Genomic DNA, 12,941 nt, shown 5'->3' on the forward strand with positions numbered 1-12,941 from the left:
CTAAATGCATGCATCATTTATTGAAGTATGAAGATTTCTGTTTTTTATGTCCACTGCCCCGGAACCCATATGTGGATAAAGGTGCAGTTTAGGTGTCTTAAATAAAGAAATAAATGACCAGAAATTGCATGTGCAGGCAATCGAAACTATGATGCCTAATTATGCACTTCAGCTTATAGTAAATAGAATATAATTATGTCTAAAGTGTATGGAGGATATGTGCTATAGTTTCGCTTATTAAATTCCACAAAGCATACTTTCAAAAAAAAAAATCCTTTTCCTTTCTGTTTTTGTTTTGTTTTTCAACTAGGACCCCTACTATGGCTGGTGGCCTATTTTCTATTCACAGAAACTACTTTGAAGAGATAGGAACTTACGATGCAGGAATGGATATCTGGGGTGGAGAGAATCTTGAAATGTCTTTTAGGGTAATTTTCTATTTTACTTCCTTTTCTGATAACTGGCACGATTATTCTGTGGTTTTTTTTTAAAAAAAAAATGTTATCGTTTACAATAAGGGTACTTTTTACTTGTTTTAGCCACATTGCAATTTTTGATTTGAAGCTACATTTTTAGAGTTGTGGGTTTTTATTTTCTTTGGATGCGATATATGACTATTTGGAAGCTCTGCCTTCTTGAAAATTGTGTTTTATTAATTCATTTGTTTATATTATCAAAGCTTTCACTCAAATAATTAATTATAACAACATACCGGTATTGAAAAGCATCAAGCTTCTTTGGCTGTAGCTTCCAAATGTTTTTTGTCATGAATTTGCAAAAATAATAATAATGGGGTTCTAAAATTGTGCTTTCCAAATGAGGATCATTATTACAAAGGAATTTAATTTAATTCATGTCCTGGAGCAAACTGACTTAATCTCAGTCATTTGTATGTTTACTGCCCAGGACAAAAATGAAATGGAAATTTTCATGGAAATTTCTTTATTTTGTAAATAATCTTAGTAAATGCATGAAAACTAGAAAACCGAACTCTAGTAGATAACCTGGAAAGTGGAAAGATATGATAAATTATTCAATATACAATCTTGTGCTGCATTATTTAGAATTGGTTTGCATCTGATAGGATAGGTTAGCTCTCGTACATGCCTCTCATAGCAGAACTAATTGCCTATTATATGTAGAGGAAGACTAAGGAACCTTTCTGAGCCCAAGGGCCGGATTCCAGCATGGGTGGGACCAATAAAAAGTACATACATACACTCCCCATCTCTCCAATGTTTCTCTACTGGTAGAGTGGAATACACACACAACCTAACTCATTGCTTGGAAGGCAGTAACTATCCACCCCTCCTGACTGCTGATAGCTCAAAATATCTCTTATCCCCTGCATGCTTCTTTCTGGGACACAAAGGCAGCATAATTTCATCTTCCATGCAAGGCACAAATCTCATCCTTTTTAATTTCTTACATCTCTGTTTTATGGAGCCAGGAAAGGCACGGGAACATAGAGCATTTGCTGCCACCACTCCTCCCTGCTGTCACCGGCTCCTGGCTACTAAATGGGGCAGCACTACATTAGATGAGTTGGGAAAGGATGGAAACATCCACTCTGTCTTAAAGTTTCTGACAACCTGTGGAAACTTCCAGTGGCTTGAAATTTATTGCAAGCAATGTTGCCAGAGATGGAAAGGTGCCAAATTCAAGCAAAGCTGATAGCACTGATGGGAGTCAATATCATAGGGCAGATCAAAATGAAAACCACACAGGGAGGAGAGATAGATCCCATCCACCCACAATCAATACTTGGGAGAGGACATAGCAGCCAACCTCTCACCCCATATAGTATCAGCTTTGGACATGCACCAAAGTAGTAGGAGTCTTTTGGCTTTCCAGTGTCTCCCAGCTTAGCCCAAAGCAAGTGGATAATATTTTCCTTCAGAGGGAATACACAATAATTCACCTAGTTCATACTTGGGAGCACTGGAAATCTGATTCTGAGTAACACCCAACCCACTGTAAGCTGACTGCATGGCTAGAATGTTGTGCATGTTTAATTCTCACGGAAAGCAATAGAATTCAAAATGCTTTATATTTGGGCTATTCTTTTAATAGATTCTGAATGTTTACAACTGACATTTTTGCTAATGTGTGGGCGAGAATTTCTGAACGTAACTATTATGTAGGTTTAAACTCTTAACCAGAGATCATCCATGGGGAAACCTAGACATGCAGCTCACCCCTCTTAACCACTCTAATGTAGGGCAGTACACACACATACACACAATATTGCATTGAATGTTGTGGTTAAATCTTCCTTTAATTAAAAAACCTTTGCTGTGTACATGCCTAAATCCATATTCCTGGTTATGTTCCCTGCTAATCACTTGATTGGTAGATCCCTGGCTTTAGAGGAGGAACTGTGCTTTTGATAGGCAGAGTGTTACAGTAGGATAGGTTCCCAAGGATTATCTCCTGGAACTAGCAATGAGAAGCAGTGACTCATCTATTCTTTGGCTACGTTCCCCACCCCCTCTTGTCACAAGATGTAGCTAATCCTGTATCTTATTATAGCTAATCCTAAACTGATGTGCTTGGAAGGTTAGAGTTTATATCCTGCTGTTGAGCTTTTTTACTGAGGTTCGGAATTCTTGCAGCACAATTATTCACAGAATTTTAACTTTATTTCAGATGCTGTACTTCAAACAAAATAACTGGCATTTTAGGGTTTGCTTTTTAAGAGGACTTTAGTTGGGATGCAAAACAGTTTCTGAAAGATGTGTGCAAACTTGTGTTCCTTTTTTTTTAATAAAAAAAATCCTACCTAAGAGACAATGGAAATTATCAAAACTTAACACTATAGGATGCAGGCATAAAGCATCTGAATTAGGATGGGTTATTTCACTAAACTATTAACTGAAAGGGGCATGCAGCTTTGGTATGTGGAGCCTTGCTTATTCACAGTCTAATGCAATGTAAGACTGGATAGGCTACTATTATTTTTTAAAAAATTAATTTCTATACTGCCCTTCAAAGATCACAGGACTGTTTACAACATAAAATGCCTAGAGAAGCCTATGTTAGAGTAAAGATTGAACTGGACAGGTTTATTCTGTGAGTGTGTGCCTGACCTCATGGCCATTGTGGACCTGGGCAGTAGGGTGCATAGAGGGCAGATGAATACAAAGAGGCATGTATTGGGTTCAAATTAGACCTCAACTTGAAATTAGACTCAACTTGAGTACAGATGAAAAAGGTTTGGCACAAGCATTGGGCATGTAGTCAATGATCAACCAGCCTGCCCATTGGCAGATGGACATTTGTGGTCGACCAATGTTATGGGTCCCCCCTATGGTGTGAACCACATCTGGTGAATCCCTCTTGGTCACTGGCAGGGTGCTGAATGGCCCTTCTGCTCCTGAATTGGGCATCAGGACAGGAAGTGCCATCTTCTACAATCCTTTAAGCGGATTTCCCCATGGTATGGGGGGCATCCCTGCCCATCCACACTAGAGACCCAGCCCAGTGCTTCTTACACCCGAAAGTTGTGATGATTGCTGTGAGGCAGGCAAAACCTGCAGACGCAGCCATTCGGTCTGTAGGCAAACAGCGACCTACACTAACCCATAAGAAGGTCTGAAACTTCAGTTGTCTCATTCCCTTTGGACAACTATATAACCACAACAAAGTAGGAAGGGTGGGAGGGGAAGGCACACGAAGACTGGAATGCCAAATCCACTGCTCACCCCACCTATATGCTCTCAGAACAGACCAGGATAGGTGAAGTCTTCACTCAGGTCTCCTGTGAAGCCCCACCCTTCAGGAGCCTGGCTCAATTGCCAACTGGCCCCTGAGGTTTTGTGTGTTTTTCCTGGCCCCTGGCATGGCTGTGAGAGCTGGAAAACCACCCCACCTATCACACCAAGTCCAGGATCACCATCAGCACATCACTGCAGTGTGCTACAGCTGCTACTCCCAGCAAAGCAGTGGTAACAGGAGTTCTGTCCCATCCCATTCCAGCTACAAAATCATGTTGGAAAGATGGTTGTACCCCACCACACAGGTTGGTACTGTGAATTCTACAGGATAATTGTGCACTACTTGTTAAAGGGCAAATAACTTTCATCTCTGTAGCTTACATGGAAAATAATAAGGGCACACTGTAACTATTTCATCTTAAGAAACTCTTTTTGCGGTGTAATTTATACTACGTTTGCCTGTTGTTTTAGGCACAAAATATATCTGCAGGGAGATTGTATTATCTTTGTGACTTGAGACAGCTGAATGTGGCATGTGATCCATAGATTGGTCCCTCTAGGTGTGTTCTGTTTGTGATAAAGGGAAGGGAGTTGGCATTGTATGGGTGAATTCACCACTGACAAGTTATACAACTGCTACATGAATTTGAGTACTTTGGTATTGAAAATATTCACTAAGATTTACAGAAAAATAAAAAATCTCCTTGCGAATTCATATTTAGTGATATTCTGGGCCTACAATTTGCAGTACAATGCTATGCATATCTACTGAGATAAGTTCTGTTGTACTCAGTGGGATGTAATAACTGCTAATTAAGTATAGGATTGCAGCCTTAGTCATAGCTGCCAAGTCTCCCGTTTTCCCTGGGAAACCCCCGTTTTTACTTACCTTTTCCCGGTGGTCCCCCGTATCACTTCGTCTCCCGTTTTTCTCCGTTATTTTCTCCTGCCGGTGGCCATTTTTTTTCTTTCTGATTTGCCCTTCTATGGGCACAAAAAATGGCCGCCGGCGGCTTCAAAAGTCGCATCTACGCATGACCGGAAGTGCGTAGGTGTGACTTCCGGTGTCGGCGGTGACCATTTTGGTGCCCATAGATGGGCGGGGCGACACCGGAAGTTGCGTCAACGCACTTCCGGTCATGCCCAGAAGCTACTTTTGAAGCCGGCGGTGGCCATTTTTGGTGCCCATAGAAGGGCAAAGCGACACCAGAAGTTACGTCGACGCAACTTCCGGTGTCACACGACTGCCAGTCCCGGATTCTGCAGTCCGGGACTTGGAAGGTAAGGCCTTAGTCTATATTCATGGAATGACAGAGAACATAGGGTCCCTTTAGATATCATCATACCTTTATTTTTAAGTCGGAACCCACCGGCACTCAGTTCTGGCATCTCTCAGGTGGACACCATTTCCATTGTAAGAGAACAAAAGAGTTCTGAAACGCCTTTCCCTAGAAAAACAGCACTGGATATTATATAATACATCGTCTACAGCACCTTAGCCATGCTTTCCTTATCCGGATTCTTCAATAAGTACTATTGTGATTTCCACCCTTTAAAAAAAATTAACTATGTCATTTGTGATGTTTTGCTACATATTTTGTCTGCCATGCTGGTACCTTCATTAGATGCTTATGGCTGAAACATGTCCAGGGTGCAATTGGATGATATTCAAGCATTCTTACTGTGAAACATAAAACTAAAGTAGAATCATTCAGTTTTGTAACATAACAAGACAAGTAGGTATAACTTTAAGCCCCAATACACTGTGTTTGGGTGAAGTATGTAGTCTGAGCCCTTTTAGGATGGGTGGAGAGCCCAAATAGTGTTAAAATTTCAGAAAATACTGGAGTTTGTAAACATTTACAAGGTGTTTTTTTTTAAAAAAAATAACAAAAATACCTGAAGACACAATAGGTTTTCTGTGTTCTAAATATATTCTGTCTGGGTTTAATGATTCCAAATTATATACTGTAGTCTGTCACATTCCGCTTTGCATTGTACAGTCTGTGACAGAGTGAGTTGCTGGCAGGACCTGAAAATCTGAAGCCTAGCTGTGCTTTCACTTGACTAGGGGAATCTAAGTAACAAATTGGCTTGAAAGGAAATTCTTCCCCTCCTCCACTGCTTGCACAGTTGCCAGGTTTTTGCTTTTGTCTCTTGTCTCCTGGTTCTTGTCTCTTGGTTTTTTTGTTTGTTTGTTTTAAAATAAGGACAGTGACTTGTAGTAGCAAAACAAAAAGTACATTGCCTAGCTCCTGGAGAGGAAAACAGCTTAATAATCAAATGAAAAGGGAAGGGAAGACGGCAGATTCATTTTGCAAGTAACAGTAATAAAATACATCTTGTAGAAATATCTGTTAAATATGCATGTTTTTAGGGATTGATGTGGCACTGAAACAGCAACAATGTGGAAGAGTAAAAGCATGGCTCTGATCTAAAAAGCTGAGAACCTAGAACAGGAGATCTTACAGGCCATTATGAGTCTTAATCAAGACACCTGTAGGAAATGGTATACTGTGGATCATGTTTTGCATTCCAGCACCAAATATTCCTGAAGAAAGAAAGAAGATGGTGGTGGACAAAATGTTCTTAATCTGGTTTGTGTCATTTCACAAGTGTTTTGTGCAGACTTTTTAAAGGGGTGGGTGGGAAATCCTTTGAAAATCTGCAAACACCTTTTGTTCTCTAAACCAGCACTTACCTGACCGTGTGAGCTGGTTGCATATTAGGGGAAATTATGGATCCAGGCCCTACCACAGCATCAGAAGTTAATCTTGAAAGTATATTGAGGGGAAGAGACAGAGAAAACATAGATGGAAACCTGGCAGCTTGCTTTGATCTTTCTGGGTTACTGCAGGCATGAAGTGTGGATTGAGGGATGTCTTTAGGGGAGAAATGATCAAATTTATTTTATTTCAAGAAAACAGCTTTTAATCATATTTCAAAAACAGTACTGCAGCAAACTTTGGAAACCCTATTAAGGCATAACCCCACAATGCAACTATCCTTATAATACTTGGCCTTCTGCGTAGCACCCAAAGGGAGAGTCATTCATATTCACTGGGGAGCAATATACAAGTTCCAAATGTGTCTCTAAATTGCCTATTTCACTGCCAACAATCTGTAAAAATTCCTCAAGCAAAAACTGCTTTTCAGCACAAAGCATTGTGCAGGGTTTGCACTCATAGACTTTTCAAATAATTCTTTCTGATTTAGTTCCATCTAACCCCACTGAACTTTTTGGTGGGAGCATATGTTAAATCTACAAGCCTACTGGAATTAAACTGTTAATTAAATCCGTCGCAAATTAAACTATTGGCAAGCAGCAGTCACATTAATGTCTGCATATAGTGAGGGGTTTTGAAGATCTCGGAACAAATTGGGCTGAAGCCTTGGAGTCATTTGTTTTAGTACACGGATCACCATATTCTCTCTTGGAAATAAAAAGCGCTCTGCAGATTCATACCTATGTCCATTTTGACTTTGCCATCTCAAATTGCTACAATGAGGCAGTGGGATATCTAAGATTAAAACTGATCTCTAAAATACTCCTATGTCTCAACTGATTACTTGAGAGGAGAGTTTCATGCTTCCCCAAAAATAAATCTGTATCAATTAAAGCTGATTTGCAATCTGTATCAATTAGTCATTTCCCCCTCACATTTGCAATTTATTCTGCAATTTATTTGTTATGGTTTGTTTGTTTTATATATTCTGTTTTTTGTTAGTCATAGGGGAAAGGTATGCAGTTTTTCAAGCTTCTTTTCTTAGTCATAAGGGCTAAGCCCTTTTTCCTTTAAAAAAAATGAAAGCAAAGATATTCTGTAACCTGGATTCTGTGCCAAATGCCACATTCTGTGCTTTTTACACTTCCCTTTTAGAATTTCTGGTGTATGCTGAGCCTTCTTAGTTGTAGGACTATTCTCATCAAACAGCTATAGGGATCAGACCAATGGTCCATCTAGTCCCATGGGAACTGGACTTGCTAATGGCAGCACTCTGCCCACCTGCAGTTTCCAGCAACTGGTATTCAGAAGCATAATGTGTCTAACAACAGAGGGAGAACATAGTCATCATGGCGAGTACCCATTGACAGCCTTGTCCTCCATGAATTTGTCTAATACTTTTTAAATGTTGGTGGCCATTACTGCCTCCACGGTGTTCTGTTGCACCAGAAGTGGTTTAGTCATGCTGGCCTCATGACCCAGAAAGCTATCTGTGGACAAAGGCCGGCTCCTTCGACCTGAAAGCGAGATGAGCGCCGCAACCCCATAGTCACCTTTGACTGGACTTAACTGTCCAGGGATCCTTTACTTTTTTACCTCTTTAAAGAGAGGGGTTGGTGGTTGTTGATAGTTACATTTTTATTTTTATTTTAAATAACACACAAGCACACATACCCAGAACAATGCTGTGCCATTTTTCAAGTTTTGCTATGCTCTTGACTTGGCTACTTGCCCTTGAACTGTGAAAATTGTTTTGATATTGTCATGGATGATCTCAACTTGTTTATATATACATATACTCATATACACGTGCATAATTGCTTTAGAACTAATTAAACTCTGCAATCAGTTTCTATAGCAACCTTTCCATTAATACAAATAATCTTTAAACGCTCGAGTCTTACTTAACAAAAATGTAGCCATGTAGATATTCATTTTCTTTAGAACAGATGCTTGGCCAAGTTCAGCCTTTTAATAGAAGTTTAAGTGATAGTCTGGTAGGATGGTGTGGGAGCAGTTGGAACCAGATTTTTAAAATGTTGATCGCCAGTCCCTTTGTGACCCCCCCCAAAAAAACCCACTTTAACATACAGCCAGATTTCATTAATCAAGGCCAGAGTGAGAGATGCAATATTTAAAGCACCACACAATTTGAGAGAGCAGAAATAGAAATCTATTAAGGCGTATGCCTATATCACCTAAAAGATGCAGGTTCTTTAGGCCCTTCCCAACAGTCTTGCAAGACAAGTGGATTCCTTATCCTTGGGGCTTTCCCTTGAACCAGTGGTTCCCAACAGGTGGTCCGGGGACCCCCAGGGGTCCGCGAGCTATGCCAGAGGGGTCCTCAAGATCCTATTAGAATAAAAAATATATTAAATATATTTTGTATAATAACAGATTTTTTGTTTTGGCCGCTTCCTGCATGAGCAGAGTCTAGCGCAAAACTAGAATTAGATAGAGGCAGTAGTTCTGCTGTATGCCGCAAGGACTACAAGAAACTTGGAGATAAGGCAATGAAAAAGATCCTTCCATTTGCAACCACATATCGGTGTGAGCAAGCATTTTCTTCCATGTGTTTCATGAAAAACAAATATAGGAATTGGCTCGACATGCGGTCGGATTTCAGAGTGAAAGTTTCAAGTTTGGAACCTAATATTTCAGAAATAATGGACTCAAAGGACAGATTTAACTCATCTCATTAAGAACTGAAAATTAAAACTAACTGTATACTGATGGAGTACTCTGTTGTAACTGTAAAAAACGTATAAATATAAAATATAAAAAGTCTCTTAATTTGGCTCTCACTTTTTAATTTTAGGATTAGGAATTAATGGGGGTCCTTGTCACAATAGCGGCTCGATGAGGGGTCCTCGAGAAAATTTTGTTGGGAACCCCTGCCTTGAACTATTGTGCAAAGGAAAATTCATTGCTAGCATGGAGAAGCAGTCAAAAATTGCGGTGCTACTTAAGCCCTGCAAGGATCCCTCTCTGAAAATTGCAATAAGTAAGAAAGACACTAATTTATCAGTGCCTTGGTTTAGTGATTAAATCTGTCTATATGCCAATACATTTAGAGGGTGTGTGTTTGTGAAAGAGAGAAGAGAGATGAGAAGCGCCTCTTGTAAGATTGCACCTGCTAGCTAGCAAGCTCTGTCCAGCTTGCTGTGTGGTGTATTAGGCCGTGGAACAAGCCATTTGCTTGTGTCTCCACAGATTTTCTTTCTAAGCTCCATAGGGCAGTTTAGTAGTACTGTGATCACAGACACATTTCCCATGAGCCAAGAGCCGATGTATATGACTTGTATTTGATATGGTGACCTTTCATTTTCTGTTAAAAATGGATGTTGTGATATATATATCCCTCACACTTTAACTCCGGTACAGAAGGCAATTATTGGTTTGTGTGAGACAAAATCAAATCAGCATGAAATGTCAGTTGTCTGAAGGCTAGATGACATGTTACAGAAGGCAATGGGGAAACATGTGCAAATCTTCTGTGTCTGCTTCTGCAATAATATGAAACTCATTGTTTTGACCTACAGTGAGATTTGTGAGCTGCAGTCTCACAGGTATGTGAATGACTCCTGCAAGTGGGTAGATCACTTTATTTTGGTGTTTCTCAATTCATTCATGTCCCATTCCAGCATTAAAAACACTCAAAGACTTTCATTTGAATAATATTTAAATATGTATTTTTGAAAGTGCTTTCTCACAAGATTCACATTTCTAAACGTTTGCTTCCGAAAATACAAATTTCTCACCATATCTTATGTAAGGATAACTACACATAATTCCATGAGATGAGATCAGTGCATATCAGAGTTTGCAGAGAATGAGTTCCTCAAGGCCCTCCCTACTTCTTGTATTCAGGTCTCTGTGCCACCTGTGACTAAGATCTGATTGGGCCACCATATCTTGAGAGTTCAACAGTTTAATAACAGTCATGTCAAGAATTTGTTGTCATATACCGCCCAAGTTGTGACCTGAGTTGTCCTAAACTCTGCTGAAATCAGTGGGACATTTCCCAAGTAAATCAATTTGGTAAAGGCACCTGCAGTTTTACATAGCTGAAATTCAGGGATGACATGCTGCTTGAGTTTCAACTTCTCACCCTGGAGTCCTGGTACAGTAAATAAGTAGCAGCCTAAAATTTAATTTGGTGTCTAAAAACAAGCTGATTGTCAGGGATGAGCCAGAGGTTTCAAGTTTCCCAGAGGGAGGGGGAGACGCAGGGTTGGAGGAAGGAGGAGGTGTGCCCGAGGGGGGATAAGGAGGAGAGAGTTATTGAAGTCAGTCTAGAGGAACTGACAGGGAGGGATATAGAGCCAGGGAGTTCACCGGAGCAAGAAGGGTTAAGTTCCGGTTCAGAATTGGGAGAAGGTTTAAGTCAGCTCTCGTGAGGCGTGTAGAGAAGAGGAGGGGCGAAAGACTGAGCTGGAAGGGCAAACACAAGCCTCAGCAGAGATCTGAGCTGAGTGACTCTGATGAATGATCATTATGTGCTAATGACCGGTTGTAAATACTGTAAATAAAGGCTATAAAAATGTCAGGAGACACTCGTGATTGTGTGAAGAGAGGAAGCCCTGTCAGCCCTGACACTGATTAACTTTGATTTCCTGTTTGCATTTCAGATCTGGCAGTGTGGAGGCTCATTGGAGATTGTAACATGTTCACATGTTGGTCACGTCTTTCGAAAAGCTACACCTTACACATTTCCTGGTGGTACCGGTCATGTAATTAACAAGAACAATAGACGGCTTGCAGAGGTATGGATGGATGAATTTAAAGATTTCTTCTATATAATATCCCCAGGTAAGGAAGTATTTCATGATAAGCATGGCATAGTAGAAATGGTGTGTGTGTGTGTGTGTGTGTGTGTGTGTGTGTGTGTGTGTGTGGTTTAATGCATAGGATTTATTGTACTACCTAATTCAGTCTTAGCACATCAGGAGGAGGTACATTCTTTAAGTATAAAACCAGAACAATTTCAGGATTGCTTTGTAAAACAGTGGCTTTAGCAAGCTTCCAAATTGCCAATATGTCTTTGGCTTTTTCTGTATTTATACAAGACTAGGTAGAATATAAAAGAGTTCCATTGGTCTTGCATAGCTCTTTTGCATATTAGTTCTGGGGTACACATGTAAAGTAGGAAATATTTTAAAAGATTTTAAATGCTAGTCTTCTACAGCTGAATCCAGTCTTTTCCCTTTTCATTTTCCAATACAAATGCAGTTTTTGGGTAGGGTAGACAGTTTTATTTAAAAACAATTATTGTAGAAATAACTTTTTAAATAAATAAATAAATCCCAACAACAAATCCCATTGGCACCACTTTTGAATCCAATGTTGACATATGATGTCAGGGAGGCTGAGGATATTGTGAATTATGAAGGATCCAATCCTTTGCCCTCATCCCCGGGAGTAAACCCCTTTAAACCCATTGGATGTTATCTCTGAGTAGAATGTATAGGATTGTGCTGTAAATGAACACTTTTACACAGAGTGCTGATTGAAAGCTAGAGATAGGCAAAGTATGCTCACACATAACTAGGAATAGTTTTGGTTCAATTTTAACTTAACATGCAAATGTAGAGCAGTCCCAAAGCTGGGTAAAGCCGAGTTGAGTGACTGTTGGGGACAATGTAAACTCTGCTCTGCTTTCTGCCCAGACACTGAGGTCCAGCACCGAGGGCCTTCTGACAGTTTCCTCACTGCGAGAAGCCAAGTTACAGGGAACCAGGCAGAGGAATGCCCTCCCATCAGATGTCAAAGAGAAAAATAACTACCAGACTTTTTGAAGACATCTGAAGGCAGCCCTGTTTAGGGAAGCTTTTAATGTTTAACAGACCATTGTATTTTAATATTTTGTTGGAAGCCACCCAGACTGGCTGGGGAAACCCGGCCAGATGGGCGAGGTATTATTATTATTATTATTATTATTATTATTATTATTATTATTATTATTATTTCTGAAAGGGATACCCAGCAGTAGGGTGGCATTCATACTGTCAATACCCCTCCCTCAGTACACCTATGGAAAGATCCATGCTTATAGATGTTTCATCAGCAGTTTTAACCTAGTGATGCGTGTGGTGAGGAAGGGGTAGTGTGTAGGGTGATGCAGAGGATCCTGAGCTCCCTAATTCACTCAACACCCCCCCCCCTCAGAAGAGCCCAAATGTATGCCAGTTCCATGGTTGGTATAGTAAGTTCTCTTCCACAGGAGTCAATGGGAAGATAAATCTCTTTTTGAATGGTGGAGAGGAGGGAAAAGCCACTCCTACCATCCTGCCTGTGGCCATCTGGAAGGACATTGAATGTGACAATTGTTCTGCCACGGAATTGCTCCTCCGCCAAAGAATTCTTCCTAAATGTAATTTTTGCTTTGATATTCAGCTTTTCATAAGTTTATTTAACATTAAACTGGTAGTTATTTTTTATTTTTTAAAAATCTAGAATTTCCTTTGCATATCCTTGATGCAGTTTAAGATTCTTGGAA

General features: G+C 40.1%; 1 protein-coding gene across 1 annotated transcript in view; it reads left to right on the top strand.

Moving 5' to 3' along the window:
* The window catches only part of GALNT13 (polypeptide N-acetylgalactosaminyltransferase 13), a 147,504-nt gene that overhangs the window by 87,311 nt on the left and 47,252 nt on the right, over positions 1-12,941 (top strand). Inside the window, exons 7-8 of the mRNA XM_035131738.2 lie at positions 311-428; positions 11,074-11,254. Coding sequence (XP_034987629.1) covers positions 311-428; positions 11,074-11,254 — 299 coding nt within the window. The remainder of the gene's footprint in view (positions 1-310; positions 429-11,073; positions 11,255-12,941) is intronic.

The sequence above is a fragment of the Zootoca vivipara genome, chromosome 1 (assembly GCF_963506605.1).
Source record: "Zootoca vivipara chromosome 1, rZooViv1.1, whole genome shotgun sequence".
Classification (NCBI taxonomy): Eukaryota; Metazoa; Chordata; class Lepidosauria; order Squamata; family Lacertidae; genus Zootoca; species Zootoca vivipara.